At 41.9% G+C, this 18,318-nt stretch overlaps 1 protein-coding gene across 1 annotated transcript in view; it reads right to left on the reverse strand.

Annotated features, from left to right (window-relative positions):
- Nucleotides 1-3,542: 3,542 nt before the first annotated feature.
- gnl1 (guanine nucleotide binding protein-like 1) overlaps nt 3,543-18,318 on the reverse strand; it is a 57,839-nt gene continuing 43,063 nt past the window's right edge. The window contains exons 9-12 of the mRNA XM_060921563.1: nt 11,180-11,358; nt 10,911-11,085; nt 10,562-10,702; nt 3,543-8,650 (exon numbers count right to left, since the gene is read on the reverse strand). Coding sequence (XP_060777546.1) covers nt 8,394-8,650; nt 10,562-10,702; nt 10,911-11,085; nt 11,180-11,358 — 752 coding nt within the window. The 3' untranslated portion in view covers nt 3,543-8,393. The remainder of the gene's footprint in view (nt 8,651-10,561; nt 10,703-10,910; nt 11,086-11,179; nt 11,359-18,318) is intronic.

Raw genomic sequence — 18,318 nt, forward strand, 5'->3', positions numbered from 1 at the left:
ACCAATTATATCGCGGTCCATATGCAAAAGCTTACTCAACACTTAACCTTAACCTTGTGGGGGGTAAACTCAGGAAACCAAAGTTAATTGCGATTCATATGACGTCCTCTATGTGTAATCAAAATATCAAAAATAATTGCAGATTTCTAGCTGCCCATGTTTATACCGCTAGACAAAACCTTCAGCAAAAGTTTAACCTGAATGTTTCAATTCTATTTGAATTATTGAGTTCATGAAGATGTTCACAACTCTTGCACTGCATTGTTTGTTTGTCAATAAGTAACCGTGCGAGGAAAAGCCCTACAGATAATTATTGTTGGCTGCTGGCAACAACCAGTGACCTGGGATTTCTACCCAAGATCATATCACCCAATTTTTCCAATTAAAATCAATCAACTGGCCATTTCCTGTTGAGCCCCTTGACATCTGATCTTTAGACCAATATTCATCCATCACAGAGGTAAAACATGAGGACCTCCCTTATCTCACTAGAGGCTGGTGGACATCCTGATAACCATGGACAGGCTGCACACCCCAGCCTACCCTCTTCCCCTCATGGGTGTTACTTAGAGGCAGGCAAGTCAACACTACAACTATCTGTGCATCACAGTGCACTTTCTTCAAGATCTTCCATTGGTAACATCACCTCTCCCAGTAACAAGAATGCAATGATCATCTCTGAACACCTTAGTCCTAAAGTGGGCAAGTTCGTCATGTCATTGTGGTGCTTGTTTTTCAGGTGGTCCTCATCATCCCTGATGGTAAAACCAGGTGAAACAGAACGCCAGTAAGGTATGTAGCTGTGGCTATACGTACAGTTAGGTCCATAAATATTTGGACAGAGACAACATTTTTCTAATTTTGGTTCTGTACATTACCACAATGAATTTTGAACAAAACAATTCCGCTGCAGTTGAAGTTCAGACTTTCAGCTTTAATTCAGTGGGTTGAACAAAATGATTGCATAAAAATGTGAGGAACTAAAAGCATTTTTTAAACACAATCCCTTCATTTCAGGGGCTCAAAAGTAATTGGACAAATTAAATAATTGTAAATAAAATGTTCATTTCTAATACTTGGTTGAAAACCCTTTGTTGGCAGTGACTGCCTGAAGTCTTGAACTCATGGACATCACCAGACGCTGTGTTTCCTCCTTTTTAATGCTCTGCCAGGCCTTTACTGCAGCGGTTTTCAGTTGCTGTTTGTTTGTGGGCCTTTCTATCTGAAGTTTAGTCTTTAACAAGTGAAATGCATGCTCAATTGGGTTGAGATCAGGTGACTGACTTGGCCATTCAAGAATATTCCACTTCTTTGCTTTAATAAACTCCTGGGTTGCTTTGGCTTTATGTTTTGGGTCATTGTCCATCTGTATTATGAAACGCCGACCAATCAGTTTGGCTGGATTTGAGCAGACAGTATGCCTCTGAATACCTCAGAATTCATCCGGCTGCTTCTGTCCTGTGTCACATCATCAATAAACACTAGTGACCCAGTGCCACTGGCAGCCATGCATGCCCAAGCCATCACACTGCCTCCGCCTTGTTTTACAGATGATGTGGTATGCTTTGGATCATGAGCTGTACCACGCCTTCGCCATACTTTTTTCTTTCCATCATTCTGGTAGAGGTTGATCTTGGTTTCATCTGTCCAAAGAATGTTCTTCCAGAACTGTGCTGGCTTGTTTACATGTTTTTTAGCAAAGTCCAATCTAGCCTTTTTATTCTTGAGGCTTATGAGTGGCTTGCACCGTGCAGTGAACCCTCTGTATTTACTTTCATGCAGTCTTCTCTTTATGGTAGATTTGGATATTGATACGCCTACCTCCTGGAGAGTGTTGCTCACTTGGTTGGCTGTTGTGAAGGGGTTTCTCTTCACCATGGAAATTATTCTGCGATCATCCACCACTGTTGTCTTCTGTGGGCGTCCAGGTCTTTTTGCATTGATGAGTTCACCAGTGCTTTCTTTCTTTCTCAGGATGTACCAAACTGTAGATTTTGCCACTCCTAATATTGCAGCAATTTCTCGGATGGGTTTTTTTTGTTTTCGCAGCTTAAGAACGGCTTGTTTCACCTGCATAGAGAGCTCCTTTGACCACATGTTTTCTTCACAGCAAAATCTTCCAAATGCAAGCACCACACCTCAAATCAACTCCAGGCCTTTTATCTGCTTAATTGAGAATGACATAATGAAGGAATTTCCCACACCTGCCCATGAAATAGCCTTTGAGTCAATTGTCCAATTACTTTTGGTCCCTTTAAAAACAGGGTGGCACATGTTAAGGAGCTGAAACTCCTAAACCCTTCATCCAATTTTAATGTGGATACCCTCAAATGAAAGCTGAAAGTCTGGACTTTATGTCCATGTCCATTATATAACTAACTTGAATATGTTTCAGTAAACAGGTAAAAAAACAATTTGTGTCAGTGTCCAAATATATGGACCTAACTGTATTCCAGATAACTCTCAGGGTTCCTTGTTCTTTGGAACCAGTGCTGACCCAACAAGAACATGGTGAGAAGATTCCAGGGAAAAATGGCTGTATGACGTATGCATTACTGCAAATACTACATCATCCATTACCTTTTTCTTACGCTAGACGGCTAAACATTTGTGGACCATCACATCCATACTTGCTTGTTGAACATCCATCCATCCACTCTATGCAGGGTCGCAGGCAAGCTGGAGCCTATCCCAGCTGACTATGGGCGAAAGGCGGGGTACACCCTGGACAAGTCACCAGGTCATCGCAGGGCTGACACATAGACACAGACAACCATTCACACTCACATTCACACCTACGGTCAATTTAGAGTCACCAATTAGCCTAACCTGCATGTCTTTGGACTGTGGGGGAAACCGGAGCACCCGGAGGAAACCCATGCAGACACGGGAAAAGCATGCAAACTCCACACATACAAAGGCCCTCGTTGGCCACGTGGCTCGAACCTAGAACCTTGTTGCTGTGAGGTGACAGTGCTAACCACTACACCACCCTTGTTGAACATCCCATTCCAGATTTAGCTCCCTGTTAGCAGTTATAATAACCTCTACCCTCCTGGCAAGGCTTTCCATTAGATGTTGCAGTGTAGCTGTGGAGATTTGTGTCTATTCAGCCACAACAGCATGAGTGAGATTTTTGTGCAACAAGGTTGCACAGGGTGCAATCAGCATTACAGTTCATCCCAAATGTGTTCAGTAGAGCTGAGGTCAAGGCTCTGGGAATTCGAGATCTTCCACACCAATCTTGGTAAACCAGGACTTCTTTGACCCGACTTTGTTCATGCTGGATATAATGCTACAGCATACCAAGAAGTTCTAAGACAATTGGGTGTTTACAACTTTGTGGCAACAGTTTGGGGAAGAACCACATATGGTCAGGTGTCCACAAACTTTTGTGCACAGGAAGGCATCCAAGGGGTTCTCACCTCCTGTGGTTCTTATCCAGGGTTCGTAGAACGATAGTTGCATACACAACTAGTAGTTACGCTGTTCAAACCACTGGAATTAATGTCAAAGGAACACACACACACGGACACAGTAAGTGATAGACATTTCATCTTTATTGCAGAGGGCTGCTTCAGACCAATTCAATATAAGCAATAAAACACATTTGTTTACTGGGTCACTTTCACACGGTACATACATTCTGTTTGCAGTTGCACACTCAAAAACAAACCTGTCTGCATTCATAAGGCATCTACAGAGCCCTCCACTATTATTGGCACCCCTTAATAAAAATTAGTTAAAAGGATTAGAAAAAAAAAAATCCACCCTTTCTCCATCTCACACTGGCAAGAAAAAAAAAGAGAAAAATCCAACCTTTAATTGAAAAATTTATTCAGAGAAAAACCAAATCTCTCAAGAAATTAAAAAAAGTGGCACTATTATTGGCACCCCTGGAAATGATAGTGAACACAATGTAACTGAAGCATGTTTCCCATTTAAATTCTACATTTTTGAGTTGACTGGACTGCGTAGGAACTTTGAAGCTGTAATCCAAGACTTCTTGATTAAGGGAATTTGGCCTCTGTATCGCCTTCATATTTGTACCCAAGTTAGTGATCCATCAGCATGGGAAAGATAAGAGAACACACAACCCAACTGAGGGAGAAGTGTATTAACCTTCATAAGTCATGGAATGATTATTAAAAAACAGCATACTCGCCTGAAAATGCCCATTTCGACCGTTCGGGCAATAATAATAATAAAAAAGTGGACACCAACTGGAACTGGTACAAACTTGTCTGGAAGAGGACCCAAATGTATTTTGTTCCTACATCCAGTGAGGAAGCTTGGTAAAAAAACAAACAAACAAGCAAACCACCCTCAAGGATCACTGTTGGTGAATTACAAGAAAAAGGAAAATCTTGGGGTTTCCAAGTCTCCAAAACCACCATCAGACTCCACCACAATGCCAAGAGATTATTTAGAAGGTCTGGCAGAAAAAAAAAGCCTTTTCTGTCAGTTAACTACAAATGTAAGAGCCTGAAGTTTGTGAAATGCTACTACAACTTTGACTGAAACCCTGTTCTCTGGTCTGATGTGACAAAAACGGAGCTTTTTGGCAATAAACACTCGCAGTGGGTTTGGTGTAAAAAGAAGCATGGCTATAATGAAGAGAACCCGATCCCAACTGTAAAATATGGTGGAGGTTCTGGGGCTGTTTTTCTTCCAAAGGCCCTGAAAACCTTGTTAGGGTCCATGGCATCATGGACTCCATGAAATAGCAGGACATTTTAAACCCAAATCCGGCTGCCAGGAAACTGGGTGATCAGTGGATCTTCCAGCAGGACAATGATTTCGAATCATGTGTCCAAATCAACACAAAAATGGTTCACTGAGCACAGAATCAAGCTTCTGCCCTGGCCATCTCAGTCCCCTGACCTGAACCCCATTGAAAACCTGTGGGCTGAGCTGAAGAGGAGACAGCCGAGGACCCTGAATGATCTGGACAGACTGTGTAAAGAGGAACTGTCTCGGATGCCCTGCTCTGTATCTCCAACCTTATAAAATGTTATAGGAGTGACTCCGTGCTGTTTTACTGGCACAGGGGTTCCAGTTATAGTGATGTTTTGGTTGAAAATAATTTTCTTGATGAAGGATTTGCTTTTATTTCAATTAAAGGTTGGATTTTTCTCATTTGTTTTCCAGTGTGAGATGAAGCGACTTCACCAAATGGTGGATTTTTTTCCCCCGTCCCTTTTTTTTTTTTTTACTAGTTTACGACAGGTGCCATTAATTGTGGAAGGCTCTGTATATTTCAGATAAGTCTATGCTCATGTTCCCTGCCCTTTTGTTAGTGTTAAGATGTCAGATAATATTATGAAGACTTAACACTACACTGGAATTGAATCAATCCTGATCTAGGAGTCCTATACATGAACACTTGAGGAATATGGTCCATTTACTCCGTCACTTCTACTTTCCATCGTATTCAAAATGCTTAAACTCTATTAAAATATCCCGTCATAATAATAAAAACCGCTTTAGTGTTCTCATGAACAGAACTCAGTGCAAATCACACCTCAGCATGGTGCGTATCGTACGCAAGAATGTCAGTGGGTTTTTTTTTTTTGGTCTTGTCGGGTCAAATTAACACAGCAAACTCTTTCATGTCTAACCTAATCAGGAAAGCTTGCATAGTATACAAAGCTCAGGGATTAACACAGGCAAAAAAAAAAAAAAAACAACAAAAAACAAAAACCACTCCTTGGAACCCTGCATTACAAACCCAGACCCATTCAGACTGGCCCATATAGAAATCTCTATCGAGTAACAAAATATCTCCGTAGTTTAAAAACAGGTCTCTGATTATCTGCCAGCTAATATTTTTGCATTCTATAAAATTTTATTCAACCAGTAAATCTAATTCTTCCAAAAAAAAGTCTGACAGCACTCGCACAGAAGCAATGCCAGGAAACGCCACCAAGCATTGAATATCATAGTGTAGGAGTTATAATGAATTCAGAAAGGTAGAAATGACGCACAAATCCCTTCTAATACATTCCTCATCATTGCTCAAATCCTGAGCGGTGTCGACAACGGAAGCCGTGATGCCGGTGCCGTCGTACAAGTCAGTGATTTGGAAGGCAGAGCTTCAACCGCTATGCTAACTGTAACAGGTAACTGTAAGGAAACAGTTTGAGATGTTCTTTGAAAGGCAGCGTGTATAGCGTTACAAAGACGTCGCTGCCGGCGTAGTGCATGCACGAGATCTTCAAAAACGTTGGAGAATGCGACATACATTCACTTTATCTAACTGACATGACTCGATGTGTTCTTGCCCACAGCCTGAGTAGGCAGTAATTTTATACGTCAGTCACACCCCTGGTCTGTTGAGATCTACTCAGAAATACTACTTAAAAAAAAAAAAAGTGCTTTCGTACCGAAGCCGCGAGAGGCCCTTCATATAATCTTTTTTTTTTAATTCACCTTGTTATCCCGAGATAACGACATAATTAATTCAGGATCTCGAGAAAACAACACAACTAATTTGAGATCTCGAGAAAACAAAACCGTTATTTCGAGATCTCGAGAAAACAAAACAATTATTCCGTGATCTCAAGAAAACAGCTGAGAAATGGTTCATTCAGGTGCGCCAAGAGACTTGTGATATGCTGACTTTGGGGCTATTTCTCATTCTGTATTGACGCAACTTTGGTCATTAGAATGTCTGGAATAATTGATCACCTAATAAGGCAATATTTTGATCAGGGGTTGACACAGGGAGAGATTGCATCAAGTCTTTTAACAAGGGATAATTTCAAAATTAGCCCGCGGCACCTCCGCAGAAGACTGGCCCGGCTTCGTCTCTACCGACGGAGATACAGTGATCCAGCTGAGATCATGAAATAACGGTTTTGTTTTCTCGAGATCACGGAATAATTGTTTTGTTTTCTCGAGATCTCGAAATAACGGTTTTGTTTTCTCGAGACCTCGAATTAGTCGTGTTGTTTTCTCGAGATTCTGAATTAATTATGTCGTTATCTCGGAATAACGGTTGTGTTTTCTCGAGATCTCGAATTGGTTGTGTTGTTTTCTTGAGATCCTGAATTAATTATGTCGTTATCTCGGAATAACGGTTTTGTTTTCTCGAGATCTCGAATTAGTCGTGTTGTTTTCTCGAGATCCTGAATTAATTATGTCGTTATCTCGGAATAACAGTTTTGTTTTCTCGAGACCTCGAATTAGTCGTGTTGTTTTCTCGAGATCCTGAATTAATTATGTCGTTATCTCGGAATAACAGTTTTGTTTTCTCGAGATCTCGAATTAGTCGTGTTGTTTTCTCGAGATTCTGAATTAATTATGTCGTTATCTCGGAATAACAGTTTTGTTTTCTCGAGATCTCGAATTAGTCGTGTTGTTTTCTCGAGATTCTGAATTAATTATGTCGTTATCTCGGAATAACAGTTTTGTTTTCTCGAGATCTCGAATTAGTCGTGTTGTTTTCTCGAGATCCTGAATTAATTATGTCGTTATCTCGGAATAACAGTTTTGTTTTCTCGAGATCTCGAATTAGTCGTGTTGTTTTCTCGAGATTCTGAATTAATTATGTCGTTATCTCGGAATAACAGTTTTGTTTTCTCGAGATCTCGAATTAGTCGTGTTGTTTTCTCGAGATTCTGAATTAATTATGTCGTTATCTCGGAATAACAGTTTTGTTTTCTCGAGATCTCGAATTAGTCGTGTTGTTTTCTCGAGATCCTGAATTAATTATGTTGTTATCTCGGGATAACAAGGTGAATTTAAAAAAAAAAAAAAAAAAAAAAAAAAAGATTATATAAAAGGGCCTTTCGCGGCTTCCGTACTTTCGATATCCACTCCACTCGCTTTTCTCTTCTGGGGTTCTCTACTTCTCATTGTCTTACAGTCGCCTCTTATCATGGCTGGCTTTTGTATTTACTTAGCTGCATTTCCTTCCCTTAAACACACCTGGCTTACCGGTCCTAAAGCTGCGTGCGGGGTCTCGCAGCACTGAGGCTTCCATTTGTCTCTTCTCTTATTGAAATTAGTGACCTTGTGCTGACCTTTGGCAATAAAGCTGTGAACTCACAGATTCTCGATCAATCAATCAATGATTGTACTCAATGCGCAGTCTGCACAACCGGCCGACTGTAACTACATTCAACCTCAACTCTCGAACACAAGAGGTTTAATTAAAACTGTAAATTAGGAAATCACGAAACAAAGCTGAGAGAGGGTGCAAAGACACGCACAGCTGCTTACGCAGGAGAAAAACACAAAACAGGTATACTGAGGAGTATAAAATCCGCGAGTGTAATCGAAAGCGTTGATGAAACGAAAAGTAAGAACTGAAAGAGTTCTAAACGTGCAGACGAGGAAGCTTGACCGACTGAGATGACAAAACGGCGTGCTGAAATCGAGCTCTTCTCTCACTCGCACTCGTTCTCGCCCAGTAGACCGAACATGTTCAGGCTGTAGGCCTTGCCTTTTTTATCGGACCTCACGCTTTCATCTTCGTCATCTCCGTCAGCGTCCTCGTCATCGTCTGCGTCTCGGTCCTCTTCCATTTCTGGCGCGGAGCTCGAGTCGTCGTCTTCCTCATCCCTCTCTCCGTTCTCTTCGTCCTCAGGCCTTCGTCCCTGTAGAGCGATGATTTCTGGCAAATCTGGGTGGGACTCCCATTTATCTAAAGAGGTAAACAGAGGACGGACATTTAACAGTTATCCCACGAGTCGTCCATGAGCTGATAGCTCGAAGCCATGTGTGACAAGATTGAGGTGAATAACTTTTATTCTGTCCATATTCACTGGATTTTTATTCATTTTCTGCAAATTCGATAAATAAAGGCTTCGTACAAAACGTCCGACAAAATCATTTCCGCTTAGGCAGACTTTTTTAAAAACCTATCGATGGCTGCACCAACTGACTTTCTAGTATTTTTTAGTTTTGTAGAAAGTGCCATCTTGCTGTCATGCCAAGGCATAGAATAGCTTTAGACATTTATTTAATTCTTCCTTGGACATTTCAGTTCTGTAATTCTCAAACATCTTTGAGCTTTTGAACCAGTCTAAAACAAGATCAACTGAGAGTTACTGCTCACTTACGTATCCCCCTGCTGTCGCTTATATCAGAATGCGAGCGATCGAAGGAATAGGACACTTATTATGAATGTTGACTTCAACAAATAATGAACCCTGAAACAAGTAGGTAAAGAGCCGTGTCTCTCCCCAGGGATTTCAAATAGCATCCTGGGAAACTGGCATTCTGAAACAGCATTTTACTTCTTGAAACAGCGTCAAAATCCACCCTGTATGTTTCGCAAATACATTCGGTCGGTAAACAGGAAGTTGACGTGCGACAGACCTGAAAACAGTACACACGGTATAGAACCCCAAGCTGAAGCTCGGTACCAAATATCAAGAAGCTGTGATTTGTAGTTGCTGAGAAAAGTGTTAGGAAAATTTTGTAAATCCAATCTGTGCGTTTCGTAAATACATTCGGTCGGTAAACAGGAAGTGGATGTGCGACAGACCTGAAAACGGTCTACACGGTATAGAACCCCAAGCTGAAGCTCGGTACCACGTGGCTATGATTTGTGGTTGCTCAGAAAAAGGGGTGTTTAGGACAGATGGAGATACGGACGGACAGCGGTAAACCAGTATACGCCAACCTCCTTCGGAGCGGGGGTATAAAAATAATTTATTAATAATTTAAAAATTATATTCAACAAATTTTAATGCTTAAAGATGAAGAATGTAAACAAACTGGCAAAACGACAGGAGCAATTTGTGAAAAATGCTACAATAATAATAATTCTTGAAAAAAATGTAAAAAGATACGGTCTTACCATCCAATACTTTCATTCCATATTTCGTTGCTTGTGTGTGTGTGTTTTCAAGTAGTTTTTATTTCGTCCTCGGTTGGTTCAGCAACACGCGCCGCCATTTTGTTTTTCTCTACTCACAGTATCTCATCTCATTATCTCTAGCTGCTTTATCCTGTTCTACAGGGTCGCAGGCAAGCTGGAGCCTATCCCAGCTGACTACGGGCGAAAGGCGGGGTACACCCTGGACAAGTCGCCAGGTCATCACAGGGCTGACACATAGACACAGACAACCATTCACACTCACATTCACACCTACGGTCAATTTAGAGTCACCAGTTAACCTAACCTGCATGTCTTTGGACTGTGGGGGAAACCGGAGCACCCGGAGGAAACCCACGCGGACACGAGGAGAACATGCAAACTCCACACAGAAAGGCCCTCGCCGGCCACGGGGCTCGAACCCGGACCTTCTTGCTGTGAGGCGACAGCGCTAACCACTACACCACCGTGCCACCTACTCACAGTATATGAGCTGATATCCTAGTAGTAGCCAATCAGAGTGCGTGATTGCTCAACAGTGAATGTGGACAGAAAAATTAATTTTATTTCTCAAAAATGGGACTGCATAAAAGAAAAAGAAACATTTGAGGAAATTCTAGAGTTGGGATGAGATGGTTAAAAGCAAGGGGATCAGAATTGCTGAAGTGCCATGAACAAGACACTAAAGACCCATGAATTAAAATAAACTGAGGGGAGATGGAGATTTTTAACCTTTGTTCTGTGTGTATCCTGGTGGCCGCAAGCACAGACACAAACGTCCGTCCAAGGCCAAGCGCAGCAGGCTGTTAGCGGCTCGATAAACATCGTTCCGTGCTGCCTTTGCTGTCTTATAGCCTCTTCTCTCTGCCCACGCTGTTCACGTGATGAAGAGCCACAGAAGAGAAACGTGAATGAGAAAGATGCTCGCGTTATCTCAGCTAGCAACAGTAACCCTGTTGTCACCCTGTCTGTAACCAACACACAGACAGCTGGACAACAGGAACTTCATTTGCAGAATTAAAAATGTATATTTTCGAAACGTTAACAGCAAATAGTTACTCGCGCACCAGTCACTTCTTACCTTCGCACACGTCCCAGGCTGTCCAGTCGTGTGTGCTGGGAGTGTGTGGTGTGTCAGGACTCTGTTCTGGGCATGCAAGTTTGAGTATTGACAGGAAAGGCGTGCGCTCACACAGGTATCCCACGGAGCTGTAGGGTTCCTGCAGCTGGGACACTGGGTAAAGCCCAGCCAAAACCTAACATGCACAGACACCAACAGTCAGATCTTTGGAAACGGTGTTTGCATCGCGCTTGTTTGTAATACCACTGTGTGCAGGTGTATCGTTTTACCTGTAGCTGTTTGGAGACTTGAGAGGGGAAGACGAGTCCAGGACAGTCACACAGTTTTACAGTAGGGGTGAGGTAGTACGTCTGGAAATACTTCGTGTGACCAGGAGTCCGCGACACACTCACAACCTTTCTACCAACCAAACTATTCAACACTGAAGACTTTCCTACATTAGGAAACCCTGCAGAAAAAAAAACAAACAGATTATACACTACCGTTCAAAAGTTTGGGGTCACCCAGACAATTTAGTGTTTTCCATGAAAAGTCACACTTTTATTTCCCACCATAAGTTGTAAAATGAATAGAAAATATAGTCGAGACATTTTTCTGGCCATTTTGAGCATTTAATCGACCCCACAAATGTGATGCTCCAGAAACTCAATCTGCTCAAAGGAAGGTCAGTTTTATAGCTTCTCTAAAGAGCTCAACTGTTTTCAGCTGTGCTAACATGATTGTACAAGGGTTTTCTAATCATCCATTAGCCTTCTGAGGCAATGAGCAAACACATTGTACCATTAGAACACTGGAGTGAGAGTTGCTGGAAATGGGCCTCTATGGAGCACTTGCATGTGACGTCACAGCCGATCCAGATTGTGACAGACGCCATCTTGTCGGTCAAACGCCATATTTCCGCCTTCCACTTCTGGTTCTACTTCTGCTTTTACTTCTACCTTTTCTTCTGGAAAACCCTACTATATACAATTTTACTACAACGGCTGCGGCTACAAGCTCTCCCTACCTGTGCACGTTTTTTATGTTTTTTGTGTGTATTTTTGCGTGGTGTTAGTCTGTACCGGACTTCAATATCCACTACAACCGTATGGACTTACTGGACATTGGTTTCCAGCAGAAAATGACGGTTTGTAGCGATCTCCATCGCATGCACAACATTCCAGACGAGACAGCGAGACCAGCGGGGTCCCCGTGGATTGTTATCGGAAGCAAAGCGAAGGAGGCGGCGTTGGGAGAGGAAGCAAAAGCGAGGCTGCAGAGCGGCCTGCTGACTAAGCTCAGAAAACAGCCACTCAAATCTCCACTGCCAAGCCTCTATCTCTCCAACGCCAGATCCATGGTAAACAAGACGGAGGACTTGGAATTACAGCTGGAATACCTTATTCTATTCTATAATCGGCTGGTCAGTGCTATACTCAATACTTAAGTGACTTACCCGTCCAATGAGGATTATTTTCTTGTTTACAAGATGCCACATCTGAGTTGCTGACAAATCCTGAATTTCTGTAAAGATGACTGTCCAGAGGTTTATAAGCACGCAGTGCTTCACCACTGAACAGCGAGGGAAAGTTAATGAGGTAATTATACACGTCTGGGTATTCCGCTGGCAGTTCAATATCCACTGACACGGTCGTGAAAACTCCGTCCGGAAAGCCATAAGGGTCACTAATCTGTAGCTCGTTTATTTTAGACATATATCTAGTCATCTGTTCATTAGAAAAATGAGCCATGTAGTCCGTCGGTTGAAATTGATCCATTCTGTACACGAGTGCAGCAGTATTCAGCTGTGTTTTTTACCGACAAGATGGCGGCTGTGTACTTTCCGGTCACGTGACTGCAAGATCTCTATAGAGATCTTGCACGTGACGTCACATCCGCTCCAGATTGTAAGCAGTCGCCATTTTGTCGGTCAAACGCCATATTTCCGCCGTCTTTCCAACACTGACTGTTTTTTTTTTTTTTCGCCCAAATCTGCAAATATTACCGTGCCACAATGCTGGAGAGTTGTATGGCATATAAATGCCACAACAGGAGAGGTCAGAAATCGGGAAGAAAGTTTCATAGGCTGCCACGGGACCCTGACAGGCGTGCAAAGTGGATTGCTGCTATCAGCCGGACCGATGCAAACAACAAGAACAAGGCATGGGAACCGACTGGAAAGAACGATCACTGGCGCCTGTGCAGTGACCATTTCATCTCAGGTTCGCCATGTATTTATTTCAGTACATCCATGTGGTTATTCGCAACATAAGTTTATGACTTGCTCTAATAAATTCCAGGAAGTGGGAACCTGAGAAAAGGCTTCAGGGGGGATTGGGTCTTTAGTGGTGTGACAATCAATGTAGTCTCTAGATATAAAATTATTTTATACTTTTAGGGGTCACATGAATTTCTGTAAAGATAACTGTCCAGAGATTTATAAGCATGCAGTGCTTCACCACTGAACAGCGAGGGAAAGTTAATGAGGTAATTATACACGTCTGGGTATTTCACCTCTGGCAGTTCAACATCCACTGACACGGTCATGAAAACTACGTCCGGTAATCCATAAGGGTCACTAATCTGTAGGTCGTTTATTTTAGACATGTATCTAACTATCTCTTCATTAGAAAAATGAGCCGTGTAGTCCGTTGGTTGAAATTTATCCATTTTGTACACGAGTGCAGCAGTATTCAGCGGTGTTTTTTACCGACAAAATGGCGGCTGTGTACTTTCCGGTCACGTGACTGCAAGATCTCTATACACCTATGGAGATATTGCACCAAAAACCAGACATTTGCAGCTAGAATAGTCATTTAGCACATTAGCAATGTATAGAGTGGATTTCTGATTAGTTTAAACCAGTGTTTCTCAAACATTTTCAGACCAAGGACCACTTTGTCCCAAAAAAAAAAATTTCAGGGACCACCTGTCAACAACCCCCCCCCCCAACTTTAGATATTCATTGTGGTATTTTCTTTTCACCTTTGCCGTTGGTTTAGTCTGCCGAGCTTGTTTTTCTTGTTCTTCCTGTGTTGGGGACTCAGTGCTAACTGAATCTTCTTTTCTTTGCATTTTCTCCTTATTGATGCTTGTGTCGGTAGTGTCCTGAACCTGTCAGCCACTTCTCCATCCTTGTTGTTTCACTTTCAGTAAATTAAAAAAAAATCGCCACGAACACGAGCTAGTTAGGATTAGCCTATTATATGTTCAGAATTTTCGTTTGCTTGTTTTCAGGTCTGCCTGCCTGTTTCCTGTGAGGCAGAGATTTGTGAGGTGACTGTTGCCTAGAGACGAGAGGCGGAATAAGAGCACGTGCACACTACAAGTTTTATGTGGTGCAAATTCAGATGCAGAACGCTTTTTAAATAATAATGATGAAATTACAGGCCTGTTTGATTGCCGTTAAAAACAAGATTGGATAAATTTAACTTTCTAATAATGTTACAAAGCATACGCTAGCTTATCCTGAAAACGCTGACTACATTTGTAGATCACCTCGCGGACCACTTGAGGTCTCTCGCGGACCACCAGTGGTTCGCGGACCACACTTTGCGAAACACTGGTTTAAAGTGATCTTCATTGAAAAGAACAGTGCTTTTCTTTCAAAAATAAGGACATTTCAAAGTGACCCCAAACTTTTGAATGGTAGTGTACACACTGTGACAACTGCATACGTTAAATAGGCAAATTTTTGTAGACACCTGAACATCAAACTCTTGCTATAAAGTTGGAGAAGACGTCTTTGTATTCTGCAACTTTCCAGTTTCCCTTCACTGGAACTTAAAGGCCCAGTCCTGTTCCAGCACGACCACAATGCCCCTGTGCACAAAGCAAGATCCCGCCTAAAACCAATGCCTAACCTCACTGATTTGTGGCCGAGTGCGACACAAACCCCTACAGCAACTTTCCAAAAATCTCAGTTTACGTTCCAGAAGTGTTCAGTGCTGTTTGCTCTGTGCAGACCACTCGAGTTCTTCCACACCGTGCCTTCATCAACCTTGCTCAGTCATGCTGGAACAAGTTTGGGCTGCTTCGCTGCAGTAACAGGAAATTGTTCTGCTGCAGCACACAAAGGCATTCTATACGACTGTGTGCTTCTGAATTTGTGGAGGTCCGACAGCACAGTGCGACGATCAGTTGTCCATATAGTGTAGTTACTACACTACCGTTCAAAAGTTTGGGGTCACTTTGAAATGTCCTTATTTTTGAAAAGAAAAGCACTGTTTTTTTCAATGAAGATCACTTTAAACTAATCAGAAATCCACTCTATACATTGCTAATGTGCTAAATGACTATTCTAGCTAAATGACTATTCAAAACAGAGCTGGATGCTGTAAGATGGACAAAATGGCTTCTTTACGTCACAAAGTAGTGTTTAACCCCACTGTGTTTTTGTATGCCTATATCTCTTTTTACTGTTTGAAAAAATAAAGTTAAAAAAAAAAAAGGATAAACCAACATAAAGACCAGAGAGCTGCCTGTAGAAGTAAAAAGTCATTTTGAAGCTGAGAAAAAAAAAGAGGGACACTATCAGAACCTTTGCACGAGCCCTTGGCATGGCCAATGCAACAATTTAGGACATCCTGGAAAGAAAAGAAACGACCGGCGGTACTAACAAAGCCATGGCCTAATGATTAGAGAAGCAGCTTTGGGAGCAAAAGGTTGCCATCAAGGCAACGTCCCATATGATTAAAAACTGTTATTAAAAGGAAAGGTGATGGAACACAACGGTAATGATGCCTCGAACTTTGTTTATCAAAAATGCAAATCAAGTTGGTCAGTAAAACTATTCAACATCTTTTCTTTGTACTTCTGTCAGTTAAACAAAGGTTCACGTGAATTAAACCAACTGCAGGTTTTTGTCTTTATTGCATTTTGGACAATATCCCAACTTTTCTACAAATGGGGTTTGTAATTGGGAGGAGCTTAATCCTCTTAATCATGCAGCAAGACAATGACACAGCACACACTGCTAACACAAAACAGGAATTCATGGGGGGGGGAGTGGAAGGTTTTAGTCCGGCCAAGTCAATCACCAGACCTTAACCCAGCTCAGCATGCATCCTAAAGAGGAGACAGAAGGGACAAACCACCCAAAACAAACAACTAAACGAAGCTGCAGTTCTGACAAAAGATGAACGCAAGAAACAGTTTGGTGATGTCAGTTACTGCAAGTAAGGGATAGTCAACCAAATATTTAAAGGAGAACTGAAAGTGATTTTTTAAAAATGATCAAAATTCTCTTTCTCTCATTTTATGAAATATCGGAATGCATTTTTGATCGCCATTTTGTCACTGCTATAGCAAGTTATGAGTGTTTGAAATATGCTCTGTAATACTGTACATCAGTCCGTATGTCAAAGCAACGGCCATAAACGAGATGCGCCGAGACCTGTGCGAGACATCGTAGGACGGAAGTAAAACGTACAGCGGAAATCAAAGTCACCGACATCTGCCAACGTTGTCAAAACAGGGTGCTTGCTCTTTTTCCAAATCAAAATTCCAGACTGATATTTTTTATTCCCAAGACCTTGACTTTACGTACTTTTACACTTGCGTACCTACTGCCTACTTTATTGGCTGAGATAGTACCAGTTGTGTTTAGTACATTTTAATAAAAATCGAATTAACAAAATGATGTTCAAATTATGTTTTACTAACAAAAATGATTTCAGGATAAAAATGTTTGTTTCGACTGTAGAACACGATAATGAGAATAGACATCATGACTTTCACAGTCCTGATTGTTTTTTCATCAGTTGCCTATTTAAAAATCTACTGTTGGCAAGGAGGGCAGATCTCATCATTGAGGCATTCCTATACAATATGGTTATGTTTTCCTCCGAAAAGAATGAAAGAAGGCAACAAGTGCATGAGCAACTATAGAAATTCAGAGGATTTATCTCCATATGTGCCCCGCAGGTAGCCGCTATTATTATCCTGATTGTTATTTCATCAGTTGCCTATTTAAAAATGTATTTGGATGAGGAGGGCAGAGCTTGTAGCCTGACAAGCCAGACTATAACATATAGGGTACGTCTAGATTTCTAGGCTACAGAGCTTGCTTATTCATTGTGGTATTCACCTAGCCTACAAAACTAGAAATTCGGAGGAATTTATCTCCATAGTTACGTGCCCCGCAGGCAGTGGCATAACGGTGAAGTCGGGCCCAGGTGCAAGTCTCTCGCATCGCCCCCCCAACACCCTCCACCAGTAAACCCCCTTTCACGTCAGCTCAACAAAAGAACAACCAAACCAATATGTCTTTACTTCCCCTTTCAAACATCTGACATACAACCCCGATTCCAAAAAAGTTGGGACAAAGTACAAATTGTAAATAAAAACGGAATGCAATAATTTACAAATCTCAAAAACTGATATTGTATTCCCAAAAGAACATAGACAACATATCAAATGTCGAAAGTGAGACATTTTGAAATTTCATACCAAATATTGGCTCATTTGAAATTTCATGACAGCAACACATCTCAAAAAAGTTGGGACAGGGGCAATAAGAGGCTGGAAAAGTTAAAGGTACAAAAAAGGAACAGCTGGAGGACCAAACTGCAAATCATTAGGTCAATTGGCAATAGGTCATTAACATGACTGGGTATAAAAAGAGCATCTTGGAGTGGCAGCGGCTCTCAGAAGTAAAGATGGGAAAAGGATCACCAATCCCCCTAATTCTGCACCGACAAATAGTGGAGCAATATCAGAAAGGAGTTCGACAGTGTAAAATTGCAAAGAGTTTGAACATATCATCATCTACAGTGCATAATATCATCAAAAGATTCAGAGAATCTGGAAGAATCTCTGTACATAAGGGTCAAGGCCGGAAAACCATACTGGGTGCCCGTGGTCTTCGGGCCCTTAGACGGCACTGCATCACACACAGGCATGCTTCTGTATTGGAAATCACAAAATGGGCTCAGGAATATTTCCAGAGAACATTATCTGTGAACACAATTCACCGTGCCATCCGCCGTTGCCAGCTAAAACTCTATAGTTCAAAGAAGAAGCCGTATCTAAACATGATCCAGAAGCGCAGACGTCTTCTCTGGGCCAAGGCTCATTTAAAATGGACTGTGGCAAAGTGGAAAACTGTTCTGTGGTCAGACGAATCAAAATTTGAAGTTCTTTATGGACATCAGGGACGCCGTGTCATTCGGACTAAAGAGGAGAAGGACGACCCACGTTGTTATCAGCGCTCAGTTCAGAAGCCTGCATCTCTGATGGTATGAGGTTGCATTAGTGCGTGTGGCATGGGCAGCTTACACATCTGGAAAGACACCATCAATGCTGAAAGGTATATCCAGGTTCTAGAGCAACATATGCTCCCGTCCAGACGATGTCTCTTTCAGGGAAGACCTTGCATTTTCCAATATGACAATGCCAAACCACATACTGCATCAATTACAGCATCATG

The sequence above is a fragment of the Neoarius graeffei genome, chromosome 5 (assembly GCF_027579695.1).
Source record: "Neoarius graeffei isolate fNeoGra1 chromosome 5, fNeoGra1.pri, whole genome shotgun sequence".
NCBI classification, from domain to species: Eukaryota; Metazoa; Chordata; class Actinopteri; order Siluriformes; family Ariidae; genus Neoarius; species Neoarius graeffei.